Source organism: Streptopelia decaocto (assembly GCF_964273445.1).
Source record: "Streptopelia decaocto genome assembly, chromosome: 20".
In the NCBI taxonomy this organism is placed as follows: domain Eukaryota; kingdom Metazoa; phylum Chordata; class Aves; order Columbiformes; family Columbidae; genus Streptopelia; species Streptopelia decaocto.
This window is the reverse complement of record NC_138675.1, coordinates 456,315-478,047: the sequence shown is the minus strand read 5'-3', so window position 1 is coordinate 478,047 and position 21,733 is coordinate 456,315. Positions and strand designations below refer to the sequence as shown.

The following is a 21,733-nucleotide window of genomic DNA, read 5'->3' as shown; positions in this document are numbered from 1 at the left end:
AAGCGTGGTCATGAGGATCTGTCTGGGAATGGGGTTTCTTTGCAGGCATTACTGAGACAAGGGACAGAAGGTACTCAAATCCGTGGAATCCGTGCCTTTCTCTGTGCCCATCTGGGTGGGAGAGAGTATCTCCTTTTCAAGGGCTCCAGTGTTTACGGCAGTCTGTGCCCTGCTGGATTGAAAGACCCCCTGTCCTGGGGTACCCTTTTTGGAGCCCCTATTCCCCAACACTCTGCCTCTGGAGCAGGCCTCACTGGCGATGGCAGCACTCAGAGATACCCTGGGCACTGCCAACCTCTGGGGTGCCCCAGAAGGTTTGTGTGCTGCTCACCACTCCTTGTGCCAGGGGAGACTTGACCCCACGAGGGTAGTTTGTGCCCCACAGAGAGAAGAGGACAGGGACATTCAGTAGAGAGATGTCCTTTGTGAGGGGCCTGGCTCAGTGCAGGGGCTGGGCTGGTGACAGGGCAGAGGAGGGGATGTGGGTGGGAGGATCCTCTAGATGGTCTCAGTGGGAACAGAGAAAGCCCTGGGTGGGTTTGGATGGTGTCAGGGCATGCAGTTTGCATGGGAAGCTGCTGGCCTGGGTACACGGGGCTGTTGCGGGTGTGCTAGGCTGCAGAGGAGTGGGTGTCCAGTGCAGAGCTGGGCAGTGTGCGGGTGGGCTTGGGTGCCGGGCAGGCGGCTGTTGGGGTGGGAAGAGGTGCTTCGTGTGGTGGGGTGGAGAATGACCCAGCAGTGCTGGATCTGGCACCCCAGCCTTGCAGAGCTGTGGGGACAAAAGGGACCCTCACACTGCACTGGGGACAGACTTGGCCCAGGCAGGAGGTTCCCCCAGACCTCCAGTACTGGGGCTCGGTGCTCTCCTGACTCACCCCGTGTTGGTGTTTGAAGGTGCCCTGGAGGTGAGGCTGGCGGACGGTGGCAGGCGCTGTGCTGGGAGAGTGGAGGTGAAACACCAGACACAGTGGGGGACCGTGTGTGATGACTACTGGGGCATGAACGATGCTGCAGTGGTTTGTAAGCAGCTGGGCTGTGGGTCTCCTGTTGGAGCTCACTTGCTTGGCAAATTTGGGCCAGGATCTGGCCGCATTTGGATGGATGATGTCGGCTGTAGTGGCACCGAATCTACCTTGTCTGACTGCAAACACAAAGGATGGGGAGATCATAATTGTCATCATGGTGAGGATGCTGGAGTGACATGTTCAGGTAAGGGGTCAGCATATTCCCCACTTTGGGACTGTGATGGGGGAAAAGACCGGGCTGTGCTCTCAGGGAGTGATGAATATGCTGGAGCAGGGCCCAGTGTGACCAACCACACTGTGAGCTGGGACTATAACTGCTGGTGTAACCGATCCCTGGGGAAAGCTGTGTGAGCGCTGCAAGGACAGGACGCCATGCAGATGGTGCTGACCAGCCCCTCCTGTCTGCCCGCAGCTCCTCATACTGCTCCATTAAACAGGGTCTTTGCCAGCACTTACTGACACTCATCTCTGCCTGCTGTCACCCTCTGAGGCAGTGTGAGGACACATGCAGGTGTCCTGCCCCCCTGCCTGGCCATTGGTCTGGGACCTGTGCACCTCTGGGCAGACAGAGCATGATGTCCCTGGCTGAGAACACCCCACACAAGCAGGCATGGGAGGGGTCTGGGCAGGCACCAGCTGTGATAACAGCTGCTCCATTTCTGTGCTCTGGGACTTCCCCCGCCTAAAAGGAACCTCTCAACACCCCAGGAACGCCATGGGATCAGAGTGTGCTACTGGTTGCACCGAGGTGATGATGGTCCTGCCTGGCCCCAGGGTGTGCAGGGGCTGAGCAGGCTGCATCAGTTGTCATCACCTGGGCCAGTTCTCCTGGACCCCAACTGCTCGCACTGCTGCAGTGCTGGGTGGACAGTGCCAGGCAGCGCAGAGAACCTTGTGTGGGAGCACTTTGCCTGAGCAGTACCTGTGGCTGAGTGTGCGGCAGACACATACCTTGAGAGCTCAGATGGTGTAGGGAAGGGGTGCAGGGGTCTTGGAAGTGTTTGTGTCACCAGCACTCCCCAACAGCTTCCTCTGGGATGTGCAATGGGCAGATTGGCCACAGCATGCTTGGAGGTGATGCGGGATGTGGGCACATAACTGCCTGACAGCTCTGGGAACTCCCAGTTCTTTTGTTGCTTTTATTCTTTTTTTTTTTTTTTTTTTTTTTTTTTCCCAGGATTTGTCCGTCTGGTGGGCGGGAAGAGCCGCTGCTCAGGACGTGTAGAGATCCATGACGAGGACCAGTGGAAAACTGTTTGTGATTCACACTTTGGCCCCAAAGCCGCTGACGTGGTCTGCAGGGAGCTGCGGTGCGGCGTGGCCCTGCCTACGGCTGGAGGAGGTCACTTTGGAGAAGGGGCTGGTCCCATGTGGGATGGAGAGCTGCAGTGTGTGGGGAATGAGTCCCTCCTGTCCTCCTGCCCCAAGGGGTCCCCCAGGGACCAGGCCTGCACCCAGATGAACAGCGCTGCTGTCACCTGCACACGTAAGGACTCAGGGTGGGGTGTTGAACACTGGGGTGAGCCCCAACCTGAGCAGGGGATGGTTTGTGCTTGTGGAGATAAGGGAACTGGAGCATCACTTCCCACAGGCTGGCAGAGGGGTGACTTTCCTGGGGGATGATTTACAAGGATGTGGCTGGGCTGATGCCCCAGTGGGATCATGGGCTGGGAGGGCTCTCTGGGATCATCATGTTGCTATATGGGAGATACACAAAGGCCTGAGATGATGAGCTGTGAGGTGCCCAGGGCAAACTGTGTCCCAGGGGAGCTGGGGGTCCTGGCGACAAGCATCAGTGTGTGCTTGGGAAACCCATACAGGCCTCTTCCCAGGGTTCTGGCTGGGGAGGAGTGGGTGCTCTAGGTGGGCCTGGGCCAGGGGCCAGTCGAAGGGGCTGTTAGGGTAGAAGGAAGTGCTGAAGGCTGTGGGGCCACAAATGACCCAGCGGTGCTGCAGCTGGTCACCCCCAGCCATTGCACAGCTCATGTGGACAGAAGGGACCTCTGTACCACCCTGGAGACAGACTGGGGGTGGGTGGGCTCCCACCCTGACACCCACAGTGCTAGGGCTTGATGCTGTTCTGACTGCTGCTGTGTCAGTTTTCGAAGGTGCTGTGGAATTGAGGCTGGCGGATGGTGGCGGGCACTGTGCTGGGAGAGTGGAGGTGAAAGGCCTGGGACAGTGGGGAACCGTGTGCGATGACAACTGGGGCATGGAAGATGCTGCAGTGGTTTGTAAGCAACTGGGCTGTGGATCTGCTGTTGGAGTTGACCAGGATGGCTATTTTGGGCCAGGATCTGGCCCCATTTGGATTGATGGTGTTGACTGTAATGGCACCGAATCTGCCTTGTCTGACTGCGCACTTGGAGGATTGGGTAACTATAGCTGTGATCACATTTACGACACTGCAGTGATGTGTTCAGGTAAGGGGTCAGCCTGTTCCCTGCTTTGGGGCTGGGATGGGGGAAGGGACCTGGCTGTGCCATTAGAGAGCAATAAGCATAAGCCAGAGCAGGTCCCACTGATGCTAGTCGAACTGCTTAGTTGTATTGTCATTGCTCATGTCCCCAGTCCCTGGGGAAAGCCCAGAGGGTGCCTACCCCAGGGTGAATTAACCCTGCCTCAGTGTCTTAGCTCTGCCTCAGTGTCTTGGGCTGCACCTGAATCCTCCATCCTTGCCCTGGGGTGTCCACTGATCTCCATTAGTCCCCACCCATTCTTCCAGTTCTGAGCCAACAAGACTGAGGATCCCCATGCTCGAAATACCACGAGGGGACTTGCCCAGTACCCCACACCTTGGAGGAAGAGAATGAGCTGTCTGGTCACGCTGGGTTGTTCCCCCTCAGAGACATATGTACCTTGACGGCCCTGGAGGGACTTTTCAGAGAGCACGAGTGCTGGGCCCTAGGAAGTGGAGCCGGCAGCAAACAGCCTCTCACTGCCCATCCCCAGGGTTCAGCTGTGTGGTCCTGCACCATGAGGCTTAAGGTGCTTGGCAGCTGCTTGATTCTGTCTGCTTCTCCTGCATCACCACATGCACAGGCTGGAACTGGGATGTCCCTGGGGAAAGCTGTGTGAGCGCTGCAAGGACAGGACGCCATGCAGATGGTGCTGACCAGCCCCTCCTGCCTGCCCGCAGCTCCTCACACTGATCCATTAAACAGGGTCTTTGCCAGCACTTACTCTCATCTCTGCCTGCTGTCACCCTCTGAGGCAGTGTGAGGACACATGCAGGTGTCCTGCCCCCCTGCCTGGCCATTGGTCTGGGACCTGTGCACCTCTGGGCAGACAGAGCACGATGGCCCTGGCTGAGAACACCCCACTCGAGCAGGCATGGGAGGGGTCTGGGCAGGCACCAGCTGTGATAACAGCTGCTCCATTTCTGTGCTCTGGGACTTCCCCCACCTAAAAGGAACCTCTCAACACCCCAGGAACGCCATGGGATCAGAGTGTGCTACTGGTTGCACCGAGGTGATGATGGTCCTGCCTGGCCCCAGGGTGTGCAGGGGCTGAGCAGGCTGCATCAGTTGTCATCACCTGGGCCAGTTCTCCTGGACCCCAACTGCTCGCACTGCTGCAGTGCTGGGTGGACAGTGCCAGGCAGCGCAGAGAACCTTGTGTGGGAGCACTTTGCCTGAGCAGTACCTGTGGCTGAGTGTGCGGCAGACACATACCTTGAGAGCTCAGATGGTGTAGGGAAGGGGTGCAGGGGTCTTGGAAGTGTTTGTGTCACCAGCACTCCCCAACAGCTTCCTCTGGGATGTGCAATGGGCAGTTTGACCACAGCATGCTTGGAGGTGATGCGGGATGTGGGCACATAACTGCCTGACAGCTCTGGGAACTCCCAGTTCTTTTGTTGCTTTTATTCTTTTTTTTTTTTTTCCCAGGATTTGTCCGTCTGGTGGGCGGGAAGAACCGCTGCTCAGGACGTGTGGAGATCCGTGACGAGGACCAGTGGAAAACTCTTTGTGATTCACACTTTGGCCCCAAAGCCGCTGACGTGGTCTGCAGGGAGCTGCAGTGCGGCGTGGCCCTGCCTATGGCTGGAGGAGGTCACTTTGGAGAAGGGGCTGGTCCCATGTGGGATGGAGAGCTGCAGTGTGTGGGGAATGAGTCCCTCCTGTCCTCCTGCCCCAAGGGGTCCCCCAGGGACCAGGCCTGCCCCCAGATGAACAGCGCTGCTGTCACCTGCACACGTAAGGACTCAGGGTGGGGTGTTGAACACTGTGGCTGGGGAACAGAGAAAGGACCATGTGGCCAGGAGTTAGGGCAGGAGGGATCATGGAACCATCTGCAGCATGGAAAGTGTGAAGAACCAGAAGAAAGACAATTATGTCCTTCTGGGCTCTCTGCCAGCTACCAAGAGTGCAAAAGCACCAACCCACCCTCTCTCCTCCTCTGTCCCCAGAGTACACAGGGTTCAGGCTGGTGAACGGCAGCACAGCGTGTGCAGGGAGGGTGGAGGTCCAGGTTCTGGGGACCTGGGGGACCCTCTGTGCCTCCCGCTGGGATCTCTTGGATGCCCACGTTCTGTGTCGTCAGCTCAACTGTGGGTTTGCTGAGTCCGTTCCTGGAGGAGAGCATTCTGGGAGAGACACTGGCCTTGTCTGGAGAGAATCCTTTCACTGCGATGGGACTGAAGCCCACCTGGGACAGTGCCCAGTGGTAACCTTGGGGGCCTCACCATGCTCTCACGGCAATGCTGCTGCTGTCATTTGCTCAGGTGAGTGCTGGGAAAATGGTGCATTAGCTCCATTTTCCCTTTTTGTGAGACATGGCCACCCAAAGCAGCAGTCTCATGGCAGCACCAGGCTGAATTTCTCCCTGGAGGAGCCCTGGCTTCCCCAGGAGTGGCGTGGAGGGCCTTCCCTGCTCAGACTGACCACGCTGCTCTGGGAGAGCTGAGGTGTGAACAGAGGCAGGCGTCTGCCCCAGGGCAGTGGCTTGGGCTGCAGCACCACTGCCAGGCCTGGGCTCTGTGGGATGAGCCCAGAACAGGGCTGCAGCTCTCTTCTCCATCCCTGCAGCTGCAGACAACCGCATCCCATCCCCACAGAGAGCCCTGCAGAGCCTCATCCCACCACCCAGGCAGGAGCTGCCCAGGTGCCCCCAGCAGCAGCAGACCTGGGTGTGAGCTGCAGAAAGGGTCTGGGCTTTGCCCTCACTTCTTGTCAGCAAAGGGCTCAATCTTGTCCTGTTTGGTCGGACAACCCCCCCTTGCCCTCCTCCCTGAAGGCTGCTGTGCTGCCCGGTGCCACTGATGGCTGTGGCTCCTCTGCTCTCCCCAGGCCCAGCCGACTCTGCGTCCCTGCGGCTGGTGGGCGGCGGGAGCCGGTGCGACGGGCGAGTGGAGATCTTCCGGCGCGGGACATGGGCCAGAGTCCTGGACGACCAGTGGGACGAGCAGGAGGCCAGCGTGGTGTGCCGGCAGCTGCGGTGTGGAGAGGCAGAAAAAGCCTACAACCCCCCAAAGCCTGAGCGAGGGACAGGCCCCGTGGGGCTGCGAGGGGTCCGGTGCGCAGGGCACGAGGCCAGCCTGACCCTCTGCAACACCTCCCTGCCCGGGAGTGCCCCGCTGGGAGCGGTTGTGGAGGACGTGGGAGTCATTTGCTGGGGTGAGCAGCGCTGCACGGGTCCCCAGATGATGAGGTGGGGGAGCAGCCACCCCCTTACAACAACTGGGGTTTCTTGCCACTGCAGGGAGCCGGCGGGTCCGGCTGGTGAACCAGCCCAGGCGCTGTGCAGGAAGAGTGGAGATCTACTACCAGGGCAGCTGGGGGACCGTCTGTGACGATGGCTGGGACCTGTCTGATGCTACTGTTGTGTGCCACCAGCTGGGCTGCGGAGGGGCAGTGGAGGCGGCCGGCTCCGCTCGCTTCGGGGAAGGCTCCGGGCAGATCTGGCTGGACGGTGTGAACTGCTCCGGGGCTGAAGCTGCTCTCTGGGACTGCGCTGCCAGGCCCTGGGGGCAGCATGACTGCAGGCACAAAGAGGACGCGGGTGTCATCTGCTCAGGTCTGTGCTGGGAGCTGTGCCGGGATGGTGCCCAGGAGGCATGGCCAAGGCTGTCCCTGGCTGAGCCCGGCCTATGGACACCCATGCACGGGTACCCTCAGTTCAGCGGGGTCCCTGGGGAGCTCAGTGTCCCCCAGGGTGAGCGGGGAGAGCAGGGGCTGTGTCCATCAGGGACTTCTCTCTGCCCTGGGTGCAAGGGGGACTTGCTGGCCCTGCCCTGCCTGGCTGGGGGCCTGGGGAGCGCAGGGGTGTCCTGGCTCCCACAGCCCCACACCAGCCTGTTCCTCTTGCTGCCTCTTTCCTTCCAGAGTTTGTGGCCTTGAGGCTGGAGAACAGTGACGGCTGCTCCGGGCGCCTCCAGGTTTTCTACAATGGGACATGGGGGAGCGTTTGCTCCAGCTCAATGACTCTTGACACGGTGTCGCTGGTGTGCAAGGAGCTGGGCTGCGGGGATGGAGGATCCCTGGAAGCAGGCCTGCCCTATGGCAGGGTGTCTGGCCCTGCCTGGCTGGATTATGTGAAGTGTGAGAAGGGAACCAGCTCCTTCTGGCAGTGTCCCTCTGCTCCCTGGGACCCACAGTCATGTGATAACCTGCAAGAAGAGACCCACATCACCTGCAATGGTAACTCTGAGCCACTTGGGCGCTGGTGTCACCCCAGGTTCTGCTCCCCTCTGGGCACAGCCAAATTCAGAGAAAGAGCTTGGAGGGGCTTTTCCTTTCCATGTCAGACTCCTCTGCTGCCCGTGGCACAAATGTGACCACAGCTCTCAGAGCCCCACATGTCCAGCAACAGTTGTCACCCAGCAGTTCCCAGGGGAGGCAGAGACATCTCCTGGAGAGGTCTCAGAAGAGACCAGATAGACTTCAGAGGAACCTCCCCTCCATGGGCACCCTCCTGCTGCTCTGTGACCAAGACAGGACACAGAGGCACAAGCAGAACTCAGCTCTGCTCTCTTCTGCACAATCGCCTGAGGCAACTCATTCACCACAGTGTTTCCTTCTTCAGGAGGACGCCCAGAAATGCCTCCAGAGCCTTTGACCCCATGCCCCAACTCCAGCAGCTGCACAGGTAGGGAGCTGCTCCTCCGTGTGCTCCTCTTGCCTGGCAGGGCTCTGCTGTCTGAGTGCCATGGGAGCTTTTTGCCTTGTCCAGACAGGGAGAAGATCCGTGTCGTGGGAGGCGAGGACGGGTGCTCGGGCAGAGTGGAGCTCTGGCATCGCGGCTCCTGGGGGACAGTGTGCGATGACTCCTGGGACATGCAGGATGCCCAGGTGGCGTGCAGGCAGCTGGGCTGTGGCCCCGCGGTGTCTGCCCTGCATGAGGCTGCTTTTGGGGTGGGCCAAGGCCCCATCTGGCTGGAGCGGGTGGAGTGCCGGGGGACGGAGTCGTCTCTGCAGGACTGCTGGGCCCGGCCCGGGGACGGACATGCTTGCCGGCATAAGGAAGATGCTGCTGTGCGCTGCTCAGGTGAGCGGGGGGCTGGGACCCCTTGCTTGGGTATTGGAAGGGAGCTGGGGAAGGCCTTTCACCCGCTTGGTCCTGGCACGGCCCTTGACCTGCCGAGACCAAGAATGTTCCTGTGGTTCCTGTGGCAGCCTGGTGCCGAGCTCGGTGCAGCCTTGGTGGAACTGGGTGTCCTTGGGCCACTGCCCGTGGGGCCCTGCAGCTCCAGGACCATCCCCTGGGCTGCCTGTGCCATCCTGCCTGCCACCCAGAGCAGAGGCCCTGGGCCCTGTCCTGGCCTCCCTTTATAGCACTACAGGAGGGGAAATTTGGGTGGGATGTATCAGGGACACCTACAGACACACATATGGTGTGTTGGAGAGGAGGGTCCCTGGTACGCGCACTCCCACCCTCTCAGCCAAGCTCTCCTTTTCCTCCTCTGCAGCTACACCCAGGACAGCAGCATCCCCACCTCGAGCAGGTAACTTGTCCTCCCCCCAGAGCTGGGTATCCCTGGCGCCAGGCCCTGACCCACAGGTAGATGGAAGAGGCTCCTTGCTGGAGTGTGAAACTCCCAGAAGGAGGCACTGGGGTGGTATTGAGGAGGCTGGGGAGGGTTGTAATTCCCTCAGCAGGGTTAAAGCTTCTCCATTACGCCCCTCTTGTGAGATGGGGGTCAGGACTGAAGCTGCCCCTTCCATGTTCTTGCCCATGCAGATCCCCCTCGGGGCCGTCCCGCTGCCAGCGGGAGAGTCTCAGTGCCCGTCATCATCTGCATCATCCTGGGGGCCCTTCTCTGCCTGCTCCTGGCCATTCTGGCCGGGCAAGTGCTCAGTGCCAGGGCTGGGCACAGAGGTGGGTCCTTCCACAGAAGTCCCAGGAGTGATGCCTCCTGGAAGGGCTGTGGGTGCCAGTAGGGGCACAGGCAGAGTTGAGGGGATGAGACTGTGTGCTGCCACTTGTCCCACACACCTCCTCATTGACAGTCTGGGCACCAGCAGCAAGGGGTGGAGAGAGCCCAGAGGTGATGGGAGCAAGAGATGGGGCAAGGAGAGAAATGGCAGAGCAGGACAGGGGTAGATGTTAGCCTGGGAGAGATGTTAGACTGGGGGAAATGTTAGCTTTGGGGAGACGGCCAAGACTGGCAGTGCTCTGGGTAGTAATGGAGGGAGCTCTGGGGCAAGGGAGAAGACGGGAGGAGCACAGGGCAGCAGGGTCCATCTCCATGTCAGACCCCCCGACTGACCCTCTGCCCAGCCCTACCCAACCCCTGCAGGGCAGAGGCCATGCTGTGGGCTCATGGGACAGACAGGGGTCAGTTCCAGGTGGAGAGAAAACATGGGAGCTGCTCTGGGGTCAGACATGGGGGACATGACCCAGGGGCCAGAGGGGCATGAGTGTTGTCTCTGAAGGGATGATGCAAGGGTGATGCTGTCCCAGGTAATCTCCACAGCAATGTGGCCCCCACTGGGGATATGGCAGCCATTCTGGGACAGCACAGTGCGGCTGTGCTGTTGGAGCAGTCCTGGGATGGGCCAAGGAATGGGTTTAGGGGAGCACAGTGGGGTCTCATTGCCCCTCTGTCTGTCCCTGTGCCAGCCCTGTTTCTGTCCCCAGGCTCCAGGAAAGCCAAAGAGCTCTTCCCCGAGGCTGTGTATGAGGAGATCAGTTACAGCCCAGTGTGGGAGAAGCAGAAGAGGTTTGGTCGCTCAGGTGGGTGTGGGTCCTTCCTGGAGGCACATCTGCAGGACCCTTTGCCCTGGCCCCAACCCAGGGCTGATCCCCTGATGCCTTCAGCCATGATCCCTGTGGTGCTGGGGCTGTGTGGTCTGTGGGCAGAGCACCCAAGTCCTGGGCTTGGGAAAGGAGCTTCTTCCCAACCAGCTTTGCCCATCACAGCTGGACAGCCCCTCTCTTCCTGCCCCCGAACCCCACGTGATACCTGAGGAGTGAGGGAAGAGTGGTGCTGGGGTAGCTCTGGGAGCACCTCTGAGACAGGGCTTGTCCCGGGGAAGCAGGGTGAATTCCAAGAGCTCCTCCCCATGCAGCCCCAGCTCTGTGGGTCCCCCTTCCCCAGCAATGCTGACCACAAGGCAGATCAGTGGGCTTGCTCCGTAACACCCGCTGCATATCTCTCCAGGCTCCTCTTCAGAGCAGTCCCTTTCACAGCAGTCCCTGACCCAGCTGCAGCTCTACTCTGGGCACCATGAGGAGGAGCATGGTCTGGGATCAGCACCAGGTAATGGAGGAGGAAGGGGCTGATCTCCCTGGAGACAGGAGATGGATAGAGGTGTCACTAAGTGTCATTGTCAGAGATGGGGAGCACTTGAGCGTCTCTTGTGGTGCTGCCAACACCGGTGTCTCAGTCCTGTGTCCCTGTGCATTCTCTTGTTCTCTGTTCTGCAGGATGTATCTTCTCACTGTCATCAGCTCCCCTTCTCCTTTCAGATGTTATTGTTCTGCCCGGGGATGACCCAGAAGCTGGCTATGATGATGCCAGGGAGGTTTCTGACCCTGGGGAGGACGTTGCCCCTAGGCAGGGAGCTTGGGAAATGCCCAGGGTGCCAGAGGAGGGAGCAGGACCCGGGGATGCACCCAGAGGTAAGAGAGAAATTTAGCGCTGCTGGTTTCTGGGGTGCCATCCCTGCCACCATAGTTGCTGCTGTGCTGAGACCTAAAACTCCTGGGAAGGGGGAACCTGCCCCTGGAGTTCTCAGTGGAGGGACTGAAGGGTGAGAGAAGGAGCTGAATATGGTGAGGAGCAGGGAGAAAGGTGATGCACAGACCCCATGGGACAAACTGCAATGTCCTGCCTTGCTGCTTGTAGGGGGCAGCCTGTGCTCCCAGAGAAATGCTGAGGTCCCTGGAGCTGAAGGAGACACCTCGTCCCTGACCCTGGAGAGCATGGGCTATGATGATGTTGAAGAGGACTCTCTGGCACATCCTCATGAGGACAGAGCTGCAACAGAGCTGGGTGCACAGCAATCCCTGAGCCCCTGGCCTGGAGAGCCCATCCCTGTTGTGCAGCTGGGTGCAGCCAGGAGGGAGGAGAGGTCTGTGCAGCTGGGAGACCCATGATCGCCAGGGAACCATCTACCTTTGCCCATGGTCAGCAGAAACAGCCCAGATTTTCCTTGATCTTTTTTCCACTTTTACCCTATACATTGTATTTGTTTTTATTAAAAATCTCAGGAGCCTTTGACCCAGAGCCAGTCCATGTCTGCCCAAGCGTCATGAAATCTTCCTGAGTTTGATTAGGAGGAGCAGAGAACTCAGACATAGTGGTGGGGAACGGGCATGTCTCAGTGATGGCAGGCTTGGGGTTAGGCTGTGGGGCTGCCAGAGCCCATAGTCCCTGGTGAATAATTCTGCTGATACAGATGTCTCCATCCTGCTTGCCATAGGCAGTTTCTAGTCAAAATGTCTCTCTAATAGGTCCCATGATGCACCTCAGTGCCCATTTCTTGACTCCAAGATCTCCCAGCTACTCTTTCCCCCACATCCTGCCTGGGCCATGCTGGTGCCACGGTGCAGTGACCGTGACAGAGCTGCGGTGTGAGGGTGAGTCTTGGGCTGTGACCCCATGGGAGTGAACTGTAAGGTGGTCACAGTTCCCTTAAACTCCAGATGACCCCAGAGGTGATCACGGCCCACAAACCTCTTCCCACAATGGTCAGGAGGCAGCTCTGCTCCCCAGTGCCCCAGCATGGGGTGCAGAGCCACTTTCTGGGACACAGGGCTGGGATACCCTCTCCTCTGGCTCTGCCAGGGCCTCAGTCTCCATGGGCTGCTCCTGCAGCCTTGGGCCATCACAGACCACGAGCATCCTTGTCACAGCCACAGAGCTGCTTTCTTCCTGAGTAGGGGCTGTAAGGCCCCACAGCAGCCCTGGGACCCCCTCCTCCTGCTCACCTCCAGTACTGCTGCAAACAACAGAGTCTGACCCTAGAGTAGAAGATGTGAGGAGATGGCCGTGACAAACATCCTCTCCCACTTCAGCATTGCCCTGTTCCCTGCTGGGAGCTCCTCCACCCATGGGGTGAGCCTGGGGGGACAATGGGGGAGCCCAGGCTCACACATGCCTCTACCAAGCACCCTGGGGCCTTCCTGCTGCCAGCCCCCATGGGAGAGCTGCATTCCCAGTGCAAGACCCCCATGGTGATTGGTGATATGCATGTGTACTGCAAACAGCCTCAGTCCCCTGGAAAACTCCCACTGGGGCAAGCTCCAGTCCTGCATCTCAGAGAAATAAAGTATAAACGTGAAGCAAAGAAGAAGGGGAGAGCATTATCTTCTGAACACAGGCTGGTGGGGGCCTATGGGCAGTAGGAACACTGACCTACAAACTCAGTGTGCCCCAAGTGGGGACTGGGAAGAAGAGCCCAGTGCCTCTCCCATGCCACCTTGCTGGCAGCTCTGCCCTCCCACAGCTGTAAAATTCCTCCCTTACTTGGGCACCTGGCAGAGGTTTGCCTCCTCCTCCTTGGGGAGATGAGTCACAGGTTCTCAGTGTGCATGAGGGGCAGCACACCCGAGCAGAAAGAGCCCGTTACCTGGCATTTTGGGACTTGAACAATCTGGTTTTGTGGGCTGGGTCTGTTCTCTGCAACAAAGCAGGATCATGACCACGCGCCAGATCTGTGGTTCCTCCTGCTGCTCCCAAGGACCTACCTGAGGATGGACATGATGAGACCTCAACCCTCAGCACTGCTGTCCCACTCCAAGTAGAGCACAGCTTTGGAAAGCCCCCAGGAGACCCACCTTACTTCCCTGAGTCTGGGTTCACTGTTCACAAGTGCTGGGCACCCTGCAGTAAAAGCCCGTGTCTCACACCCCATTTTGGTTGTGGGTGTTTTTGCCAGGGGAGCAGCTGAGGCATCTCCTGGTCCTCAGTGCCTGTGCATGGCTGTGGACAGGCCTGTGCCTCCCCAGACCCATCAGCATGGGACACCAAGCACCCCAGGAACACGAGGTGGGCACCGGTGTTACCTTTGCAGGGCTGGTGTCTGACCTCAGCATCTCCAGGTTCCCTGCTCTGCTCAAGCCGGTGGTGACGGTGGAAGGAAAAGGACTCAGAGACATGGTAAGGGCAAGAAATGTCTTTCCTCCTGCTGGGAGTCCCACAGCCCTGCCCAGGCCTGTCCAGCTCAGACACCCCTACCTGCTGGCACAGGGAGGTGCTTCCCAAGTGGTATGGGTTCTCCACCTGGAGACAGGACAGTTTCAGACCCTTATCCCTGGAAAGCCACCATGGAAGCGTGGCTCTGGTCTCAAAGGACACCTGAGCTGGACCAGCACCCTCACACCACATATGTCAATGCAGCCAGAAAGGATTCCTAGTGTGCTGCAGATGCCCATGCACTTCCTGAGGCTGCACTGCAGGGAGCTGCCCCTTCAACATCTCCGCAGGGCAATGGGGCAGGAGGAGGCTGCATCTCTCCCATGCTCTGGCCCACTAGTTCTGCTTCGCAGGTGTTGTCATCGGAATCAGACTCGCCGGCTGTATCCTGGCTTCCAGCCTCGGCGATATCCGGAGGGGCATGTTCAGGAAGTGTCCTGGGAATGGGAAAACAGGAACGTTTCTGCTCTCATCCTGCAGCCCTGCTCCCCTTGGATGAACTGCAGGTCTCCAACCTGCAGGAACATGCAGGGCTAGCGGTGGTGCAGCCTTTCACAGGGTCTTGTCCATGAGAAGCGTGGACGATTGCTTTTTGCTCCAGATTCTTCTTTCCTCTGTGAGTGTTGAAACTTCTCTGTGTTTGATTCCAGGGTATGGCATTGTCAGCGCTTATCGAGCTTCTCGGCTGTATCCTGGTTATGAGCCTTTGGTGCACCTCAGAGGTAAGTTGTCACTGTCTTTCGGCTTGAGGGAATAAACACTTATCTTTTAATAGGTTATTCATGTGCAGTTTTACCAAACATCATCTTAAGGACTTCCAAGAGCTTTTTGTGCCTTAGGGGTGTTGCGCAGATAAGTCATGAATATTCCTTTACCAAAAGAGCTGCTAGGTCTTGGCAAAAAGGTCACCCATGTTCCTTTTATCTGTGGGAAGCTACACCTTTGTATGTGTCCTGTGTCATTACCCCACCCCCTTCCAGTCACTGCAGGTGACTGAGAAGTAGATCACAACGTGCCCTGGAAACTCCTTGCCTGTGTTTGATTCCCTGTTTGGTTCCTGCAGTTCATGGTGATGAAGCCACTTGGTGGAATCTTGTTCCTGAGCATGAGGAGAATCCCAGAGGTAAGTGTTCAGTCTTCATTTGTTACTGACCTTTTGCATTTGTTAACATTTGGTTTGTTATTTGTTAACATTTTGTTGGGATAGTTCCCCCTCACAGTGGCCAGCAGGCTCTTCTCTACAAGAGTTGTGAATGATCACTTTTTCCTCTGGTGCTACATGCTCCCGCTCCAGTGTGGGTTTCATTGTGTGTGTGTGTGAGGCCTCCTGCTCAGAAGGCCCTGAGAGGCCCCATATTTGCTCATCCGCTCCTTGAGGAGTGTGCCACGGGTGGCTCTGCTTTGTGAAGCTCTTTGCCAGCTGCTTCATCCTGCGCTGCTCCCAGTGCCACTGCCAAGCCAGAGGCACGCTGGGGTTGAGTTTAGAGCTGGAGGAGCTCCAGGGAGTCCTTTCTCGTGACAGCTCCAGGCCTGGTGTGGGGCCACTGCGACCACCAGCAAATGTCTGCAGAATGCTCCTGGGAAGATATCTCAAGTTCCAAAGGAAATGCTGAAAGACCTGGAGAAAGCGACACCTGGTCAGTGTAGTTCACTCTGTAACCGTGTAGCTTGGGCAGCTGAGCTTTTAGATTCATGTATGGATGTGCTGTAGACTTGACGGCGGGGCGGGGGGCAATCAGCGCCTCACTGCAGTGACATTCAATTTCACGTCTGGCGTGGGCTGGCAGCCACAGAGATGGTCCAGCACAGGGTCTGCTACCAGCTGTGGTTCAAGCTGAGTCCCAGGGGCAGCTGCTGCCCCATCTGTACCGTTACTGGCCAGAGGTGCTTTGTGCAGACACTGGTATCCAGAACCAGTGTGTGCTGCATTCATGTTCAACTCATGCACAGGCCAGCTGGCAGCTGGGCAAGTTCCAGTCAGGAATGAGGTCCCAAGAAATCTTGGCTGTCCTTTCCTAATGTTGGAAGTCAGGGGCAGATGCTGCTTCTGCAGCATTTCTCTTTGTGATTGATTTCATCCCACTGGTACGGCAAGGTGACTGGGCTTCAGGCAGGATTGATCTCCTGGGTAAGATCAGAGCAGCTCAGTCTTCATAGCCTGGTCCAGCCCCGTTGCTCTCCTGGGTGTCTGCAGGATCTCAGTGTCGTCTCAGGGTCGCGGTGGGTTGGAGCTGGACACTCGTCTTGAGGCTGGACACTGATCTTTCAGGCAGCCTTGAGTGGTACCTTCATTTAATTCAGCCTTGAGTGGTTTCTCTCTCTGTTTCTAGTTGCAATTCCAAAAACTTGGCTGTGGTTTTCTGCTTGTTTTGGGGGACAGTGGGCTCTTCAGAACCACTTGTGAAAGTGCCTAGAACATGTTTGGAGGACCCTGGGATTCGGTGTCCCATGTGTGTTATCCTTCCCATGTGATGGAGTTGGCTTGGTGGGACATGCTTCTCAGATGGCTCTTTCTCCAGATGAACTGGCTGAAGGTATAATGTTCCTGATGAGGAAGTTACATCTCATGAAACTGTCCCACTTTCTTTCTTAAGAGGCGGACCATGAGACTGGGCAGAAGAGCCTTCTGAAGTGAAACAGTCACACAGTGTCAGTGTCCACTGAAGAAAGAAAGACAATGCCAGCAACTGGCACGCCAGGTAATTGCTGTCCTGTGGTCACCCAGTGTCACCAGTCAGAATTACTGTGTGCCTGCAGGTTCTTCCCCAGCTCTTGCACAACAGGCTGGTGCTGCTGGACCAAGTGCTGTCATGGCCATACTTCCTTCTCCTGTTGCTCCACACTTCCTTATGGGGAAGAGAGAGCCCTGATAGGCATGACAGCTGTCTGAGTCATACCTTCCTCTGCATCCACATCTTGGGTCCTCCTCAAGGAAGTTCTGGAAAGAAAGAATAATCTGAGAGGTCCAGAGTTAAGCCCATCCTATCTCATGCCCAGGAAGCTTGTCTGTCCGTGCTGCCTGGCCTGGGGCCTCTTCACAGGAAAAGCCCCTTCCCGCAGCTCCAGCATTCAGAGCACTGGAGTGAGCAGCCCCCCACTTTCTGATCCCGTCAATCACAGCAGAGCAAACATGAGAGGCTTCCAGATAATTTGGGTGTTCCTTCCATCTGAGATGGGCCTTGTCCCCATTCGCCTTGGCTGGCCTTGCATGGGGAGCTGCTTGCCCCATTCCTTTTCCTTCTAACAGGCTCTCCTTTGTGTTCCTTCCCAGGCTGTTCAGGAGATCATCACTCAAGCCCTGGACAAGCTGGAAAAAATGCAGGTCCTGATGCCTGATTATGCTCTCAAATCAGCAGGTGCTGTGACATTGTACATACAAACCAGTTCCAAAGCGCTTTGTATCCAGATTGGCAAGATGGGCATTGGAACATGCCCAGGGGTAGGAGAGAAGGGGCGAGAAGTCAAGGGTCACCTCGTGCCCTAAAAGTACCCCCACTGACAGAGCAAGACCCCATGGGAAGAACAGAATGGCTGGTTCACAGTCTTGCCTATTTCAACAGCCAAATACAACAGTTTGATGACTCCTTGCTATGTGTTCCAGAGGGGTCGTGCCATCAAGACAAAGGGGAATCCACTGTAGGACATGGATGACAACTGAGAAGCCTTTTCCAAGTCAACAGTGTAATATTCCTCCTGACTCTGCCTGGTGATCATGCTCATGTTTTAATTTCCAGGGGCTGCCGTCATTCTTTACAGGACTTCTCCATCCCTCTGGACTGGCAAAGCAAAGTTTTTCCTATATTCCCTGACAATAATGGATTACATGAGGACCCCTGAGCTGATTCTGCAGGTAGGAACACCAAGAAGCAGTAAAACAAAGGTCAGGAGAATGAACCACACATGCTGCTCAGAGTTGCCTTCTCCCATCTTTGCTCCTCAAAGCTTCTTCTCCTGCCTCCTTCTTGCACGGACCTGCTCTCCTCCTGTGTCTCCTTGCTGAGTGTTTCTTGTCCTTGCAGCCAGAAAATCATCCTGGCAACTGCTGGCCCTTCCCAGGAAGTCAAGGACACGTGTTCATCAAGCTGTCCATGATGGTCATTCCCAGAGCCATCACGATGGACCATGTCTCTGGGACAGCATTCCATGGAGAAAGTATCTCTGGAGCTCCAAAGGACTTTGCTGTCTACGTAAGTGACTTCTCTAGAGTGGGGGGCTGCACAGCATTTCTAAGCATGGATGAAGATGGGTCAAAGATTTTGGTGGCCTAAGCTTCGTCCTGTCTCTCAGAAGAAACAGGCTCCTTGGTGTTGCTTCCTTTGCATTGTATTCCTCTTTTATTCAATGTACCACTCAAAAAGAGGCTTCTGGGGCAAGATGCTACTCCAGGAGCCACAGGGAAAAGGAGCTGGCACAGTGCATGCTCCTAAACCTTTTTAGCTTCCAACCCCAGTGGTATTTGTGATCCTCAGGTCACCTCCCTCTCACTGGGAGTTTCTGCTCCTTTTCTGACTGCCAGCTTGGACTCGTTGAGTAGGCAAGTGTGGCGTGCTGCCCACCTGCAGCTTCAGGTCTTTTCCTTGTCCTCATCATCCTTGGACTACATAGCTGAAATTACCCCGTACTTCACCAACTAAAGTTCAGTCTTCCATGGTGCACCAGACGCTCTTGTTTTCTCCACCCCATCTTTCTGTAGGGCTTCAAGGAAGAACACGAGGAGCAGGGAACATTCCTGGGACAGTTCACTTTCCTGGCGTCACTGAATCCCAGTCAGACCTTCCAGCTGAAGGTACGGGGACACAGAGGGAGGAGAACTGCAGGAGAGGAGGAGAAATGCGGTTGAATGGGTAGAGGCTTCCCTGCCAAAGGGCACAGGCAGCCCTGTCCTTGAGTGTGTGCCACGCTGGCCTCTCTTCTGCTTTAACTTCCTGGTGGCGGATGCCTGGACTGCCGGCCTTCTCTTTCATTTTGGATTTGATCTTCAGGGCTTAGAAGCGCCACAGTTGAAGCTGGAATCAGCTTGACTGTCTGGACCCCAAGTGCACACAAGCGGCCACATCTGGTAGGATGCACGACTGCTGGTCTGCCAGTTGAAGACCAGAAATACTGGGCTTCCTGAGGATTCTGTTGGTGCAGGAAATGACCAGTGTTAGGGAGGCCATTCTGTTTCCGTTGCTTTCTAGAGAAGGCAATGAGACGTTATACTGACCCCAGCACTGGGTCTTCTGACTGTGGAAGCCTGTGCCCCAAAGCAGGCGAGAACTTTCCAGTGTATTTGCTGAGGCATCTGGTCGCTGCTTCTTCCTTTGCTGTTCTCATGGCCCAATGAGGGAACATCTTGGCCATGACAGGTCAAAAGCCCCCGCAGGGCAGCAGGAAGGAATCTGTTGAACGAGGCCGTTGCTGCGGCACTTCTGTCAGTGCTCACATGCCAGAGAGGAAAAGGCGACTCATTTCTTCTTGTCATTGCAGAACAAGCTCCCTGGGGTCGTGAATTACATCAGGCTGAAAATGCTGAGCAACTGGGGCCACCCGGACTACACCTGCCTGTATCGGTTCAGGGTGCACGGTGATCCACCCAAAGATGGGGAAGAGGTTCCTGTTTCACCTGTCAGTAAATTCCATTAATGTTCACCAAGTTGAGTTCCCGTCTGCTTTGCCTGTGATGCTGCCTGGTCCTTCCTGAGCTCACTGGAGGTCCCCATCCTTCTCTTGACCCACCAGCATATGGGAGACTTCAGGAGTACACATCAAGATTTTCCTAACTAAAAGAAACAGGAAAACTCAGTCAAAAATCTGCAGAAAGCCTGACATCCACACACTGCTGCCTACACAGGAACATCAGCAAGGCCCTGCCTGTACACTAAAGATTAAATTCATGGACAGTTTTCCTGTGGAAGAAGCAACTAAGGATCGGCTGAGTGGAACCATCTGTTGTTACCTGTTTTCACAAGAGGCAGATGCTGTTTCAGCTTCCATCTTTCAGTCTGTTGCCAATGAGAAAATGGAAGTGTGTGTTTTTCTAAGAAAGAAACCTTAATAGGAAAGTTGGTTCATGGACTTATTTGCCTCTCTGGGCACATATCGTGTTTATAGCCAAGGAAACATTACAGAGTGATTAGCAAAGCAATCCCAGGACACTTAAGAGATCCCATAACCACGCGAGCCTGTCTTTCCTTTTCACCCGAGTTCCCCAAGCCCCAAGGCAGGAGCAGGCAGGGCAATCGTGCACTCGGGCCGCACCAGGGAGGAGAGACCAGGACCAGCGCTTGGCAGCTGGGGCTGGGAACAGCAATGTGTGCTCTGAGCTGGGGTTTAGTCCATGTACAAGCCCAGCACGGGTCCAGATACCAAACTGAGGGTGTCGCTTCATCCCTGGTGCCACACACATGGCACCTTCTTCCATCGGCTCCTCCCAATGAACTGTTTTCCAGCCCCTTCCAGCTCAGCCCAGCTCAGACACCTGCACTCTGGCTTAGGGCTGACTGGGGCTGGTGACCCTCAGGGCAGCAGCAGGAACGGCTCTGACCCTGGTTGTGGGGCTGTCCCTGGGCTGAGCCCTCGGGCCCAGGGCTGTTGAACTGGGTCCTGGTGGGGGTCGACAGGTCCCCCCATCCTGTCCATGGTGGGAGACACCTGCTCCTGCAGCACCCCTGGTACTGATCCCGAACCTGGTCCAGCCTCATCCAGAAGTACACTTGAGTTTGGTGGTTTTTTTGTCTTAAAACTGAAGATAATTCAGGTAGAGGCAGAGCCTGTTTACAAGTCTGAGTAGTCTGGGGACAGAGGCCAGTGTGGGGCTGGGACCCTTGCGGGTGGTGGATCTTTCTGCCATGTGCCCTTGGCCTGGCGCTCACAGCTGGGAAGAGACTTTCCGAAATGCTGCTGGGAGGAGCCAGATGTGGCCACCCCCGGCACAGCCTCAGGGTCTGCTGCCAACCTGCCCTCAAATCATCTCTGCCCAGCTGGACATGGCCCAGGAGTCACTACCAGTGTTGCTGTTCTCCGTGGGGCAGCGTGGTGCTCACCAGGCACAGCCAGAGCTGTTCCTATGCCAGGAGAAGACTTCACACAGAGCCTTGGCTGATGGTGACAGTTCCCACCAGCCATCCAGCTCTGGAAGGTCCAGGTGCCACAGAGGGGACCCTGACTGGTTGTCACTTCTCTTGCAGGAACAGGATTGAACAGCAGGAAGGAGGCAGGATCAGAGGGTCCATGAGGTCAGAAAGCACATCAGAGTGCTGGTACAGTCATGATGACAGCAGAGGGAGAAGAGAAAGAGATGCAGTGACCTGGCTGGGTCAATGCTTCTGATGTAACACCCGCCACACAAACACAGAGACAGATACATCACCCCATAATGCAGAAGGCAGAAGTTAGAATAAGTGAACCACCATGGATCAGCTAGAAACCATGCAAATTACATGTGGGAATATTGATATACCTGGTTACAAGAACATCATCTGTCAGAGGATGCAACAGGAGAGCACTCGAAAATGAACGATTAGATAATGTGGAGCAGCAGCTGACCTAACAATATCGAAAATAAACACAAAAGCTGCAATATAGCAATGTAAACTGGGAGGAGCTGAATACCCAATTTGGTGTCTGATGTTGGAGTGGGTGGCCTCAGCATCTCTGGCTACTTCTCAAAAAGAAGCATTTACTACTCTATCATATGTCAATGGTGGCTGGTCAGGTTCCCAGACTAGGCCTCCAGGATTCAGCTGGCATGTGCCACAGGCAAGAGCAATGTTTTGTTTGCAGAGCCTTATGGAGTGGGCTATGGCCGTCCCTGTCCAAATGTGACTCAGGTGCCTTTGGAATGTCCAGGAAGAAAGTGAAGTGCTTGGAGAGATTCTTACCAAAAAACTTATGTGCTGTCAACTGTTGTGTGTCACCAGACTGAAGACAAATATGTAGCTTTTGTAAGCAATTGCTCATGCTTCCATGCCAATACCGTATTTATGTCATACTTCAGGTGACCGTGCTCTCTTGTGAAGCTGGAACTTGTGCGCACAAGCTTTCCTGTCCCTGGTGCAGAATGGTCAGAGAGCATCAGTGCTCAGGAGGGCTGAACAGGCTGTTGAGGAGGGACAGACAGGGCAGGTGAGGTGGGGGAGTTGCAGTG

At 56.4% G+C, this 21,733-nt stretch overlaps 1 protein-coding gene across 1 annotated transcript; it reads left to right on the top strand.

Annotated features, from left to right (window-relative positions):
* Positions 1-259: 259 nt before the first annotated feature.
* Positions 260-19,230, top strand: LOC309448371 (antigen WC1.1-like; the record flags this gene model as incomplete). The annotated part of the gene is made up of 15 exons (XM_082069842.1): positions 260-314; positions 895-1,209; positions 5,434-5,748; positions 6,320-6,640; positions 6,726-7,040; positions 7,349-7,663; positions 8,196-8,510; positions 9,204-9,341; positions 10,104-10,199; positions 10,627-10,725; positions 10,935-11,087; positions 14,256-14,327; positions 14,669-14,728; positions 17,662-17,792; positions 19,075-19,230. The coding sequence occupies 15 exons, from the start codon at positions 260-262 to the stop codon at positions 19,228-19,230; spliced, it is 2,856 nt and encodes a 951-aa protein (XP_081925968.1).
* Positions 19,231-21,733: the final 2,503 nt, after the last annotated feature.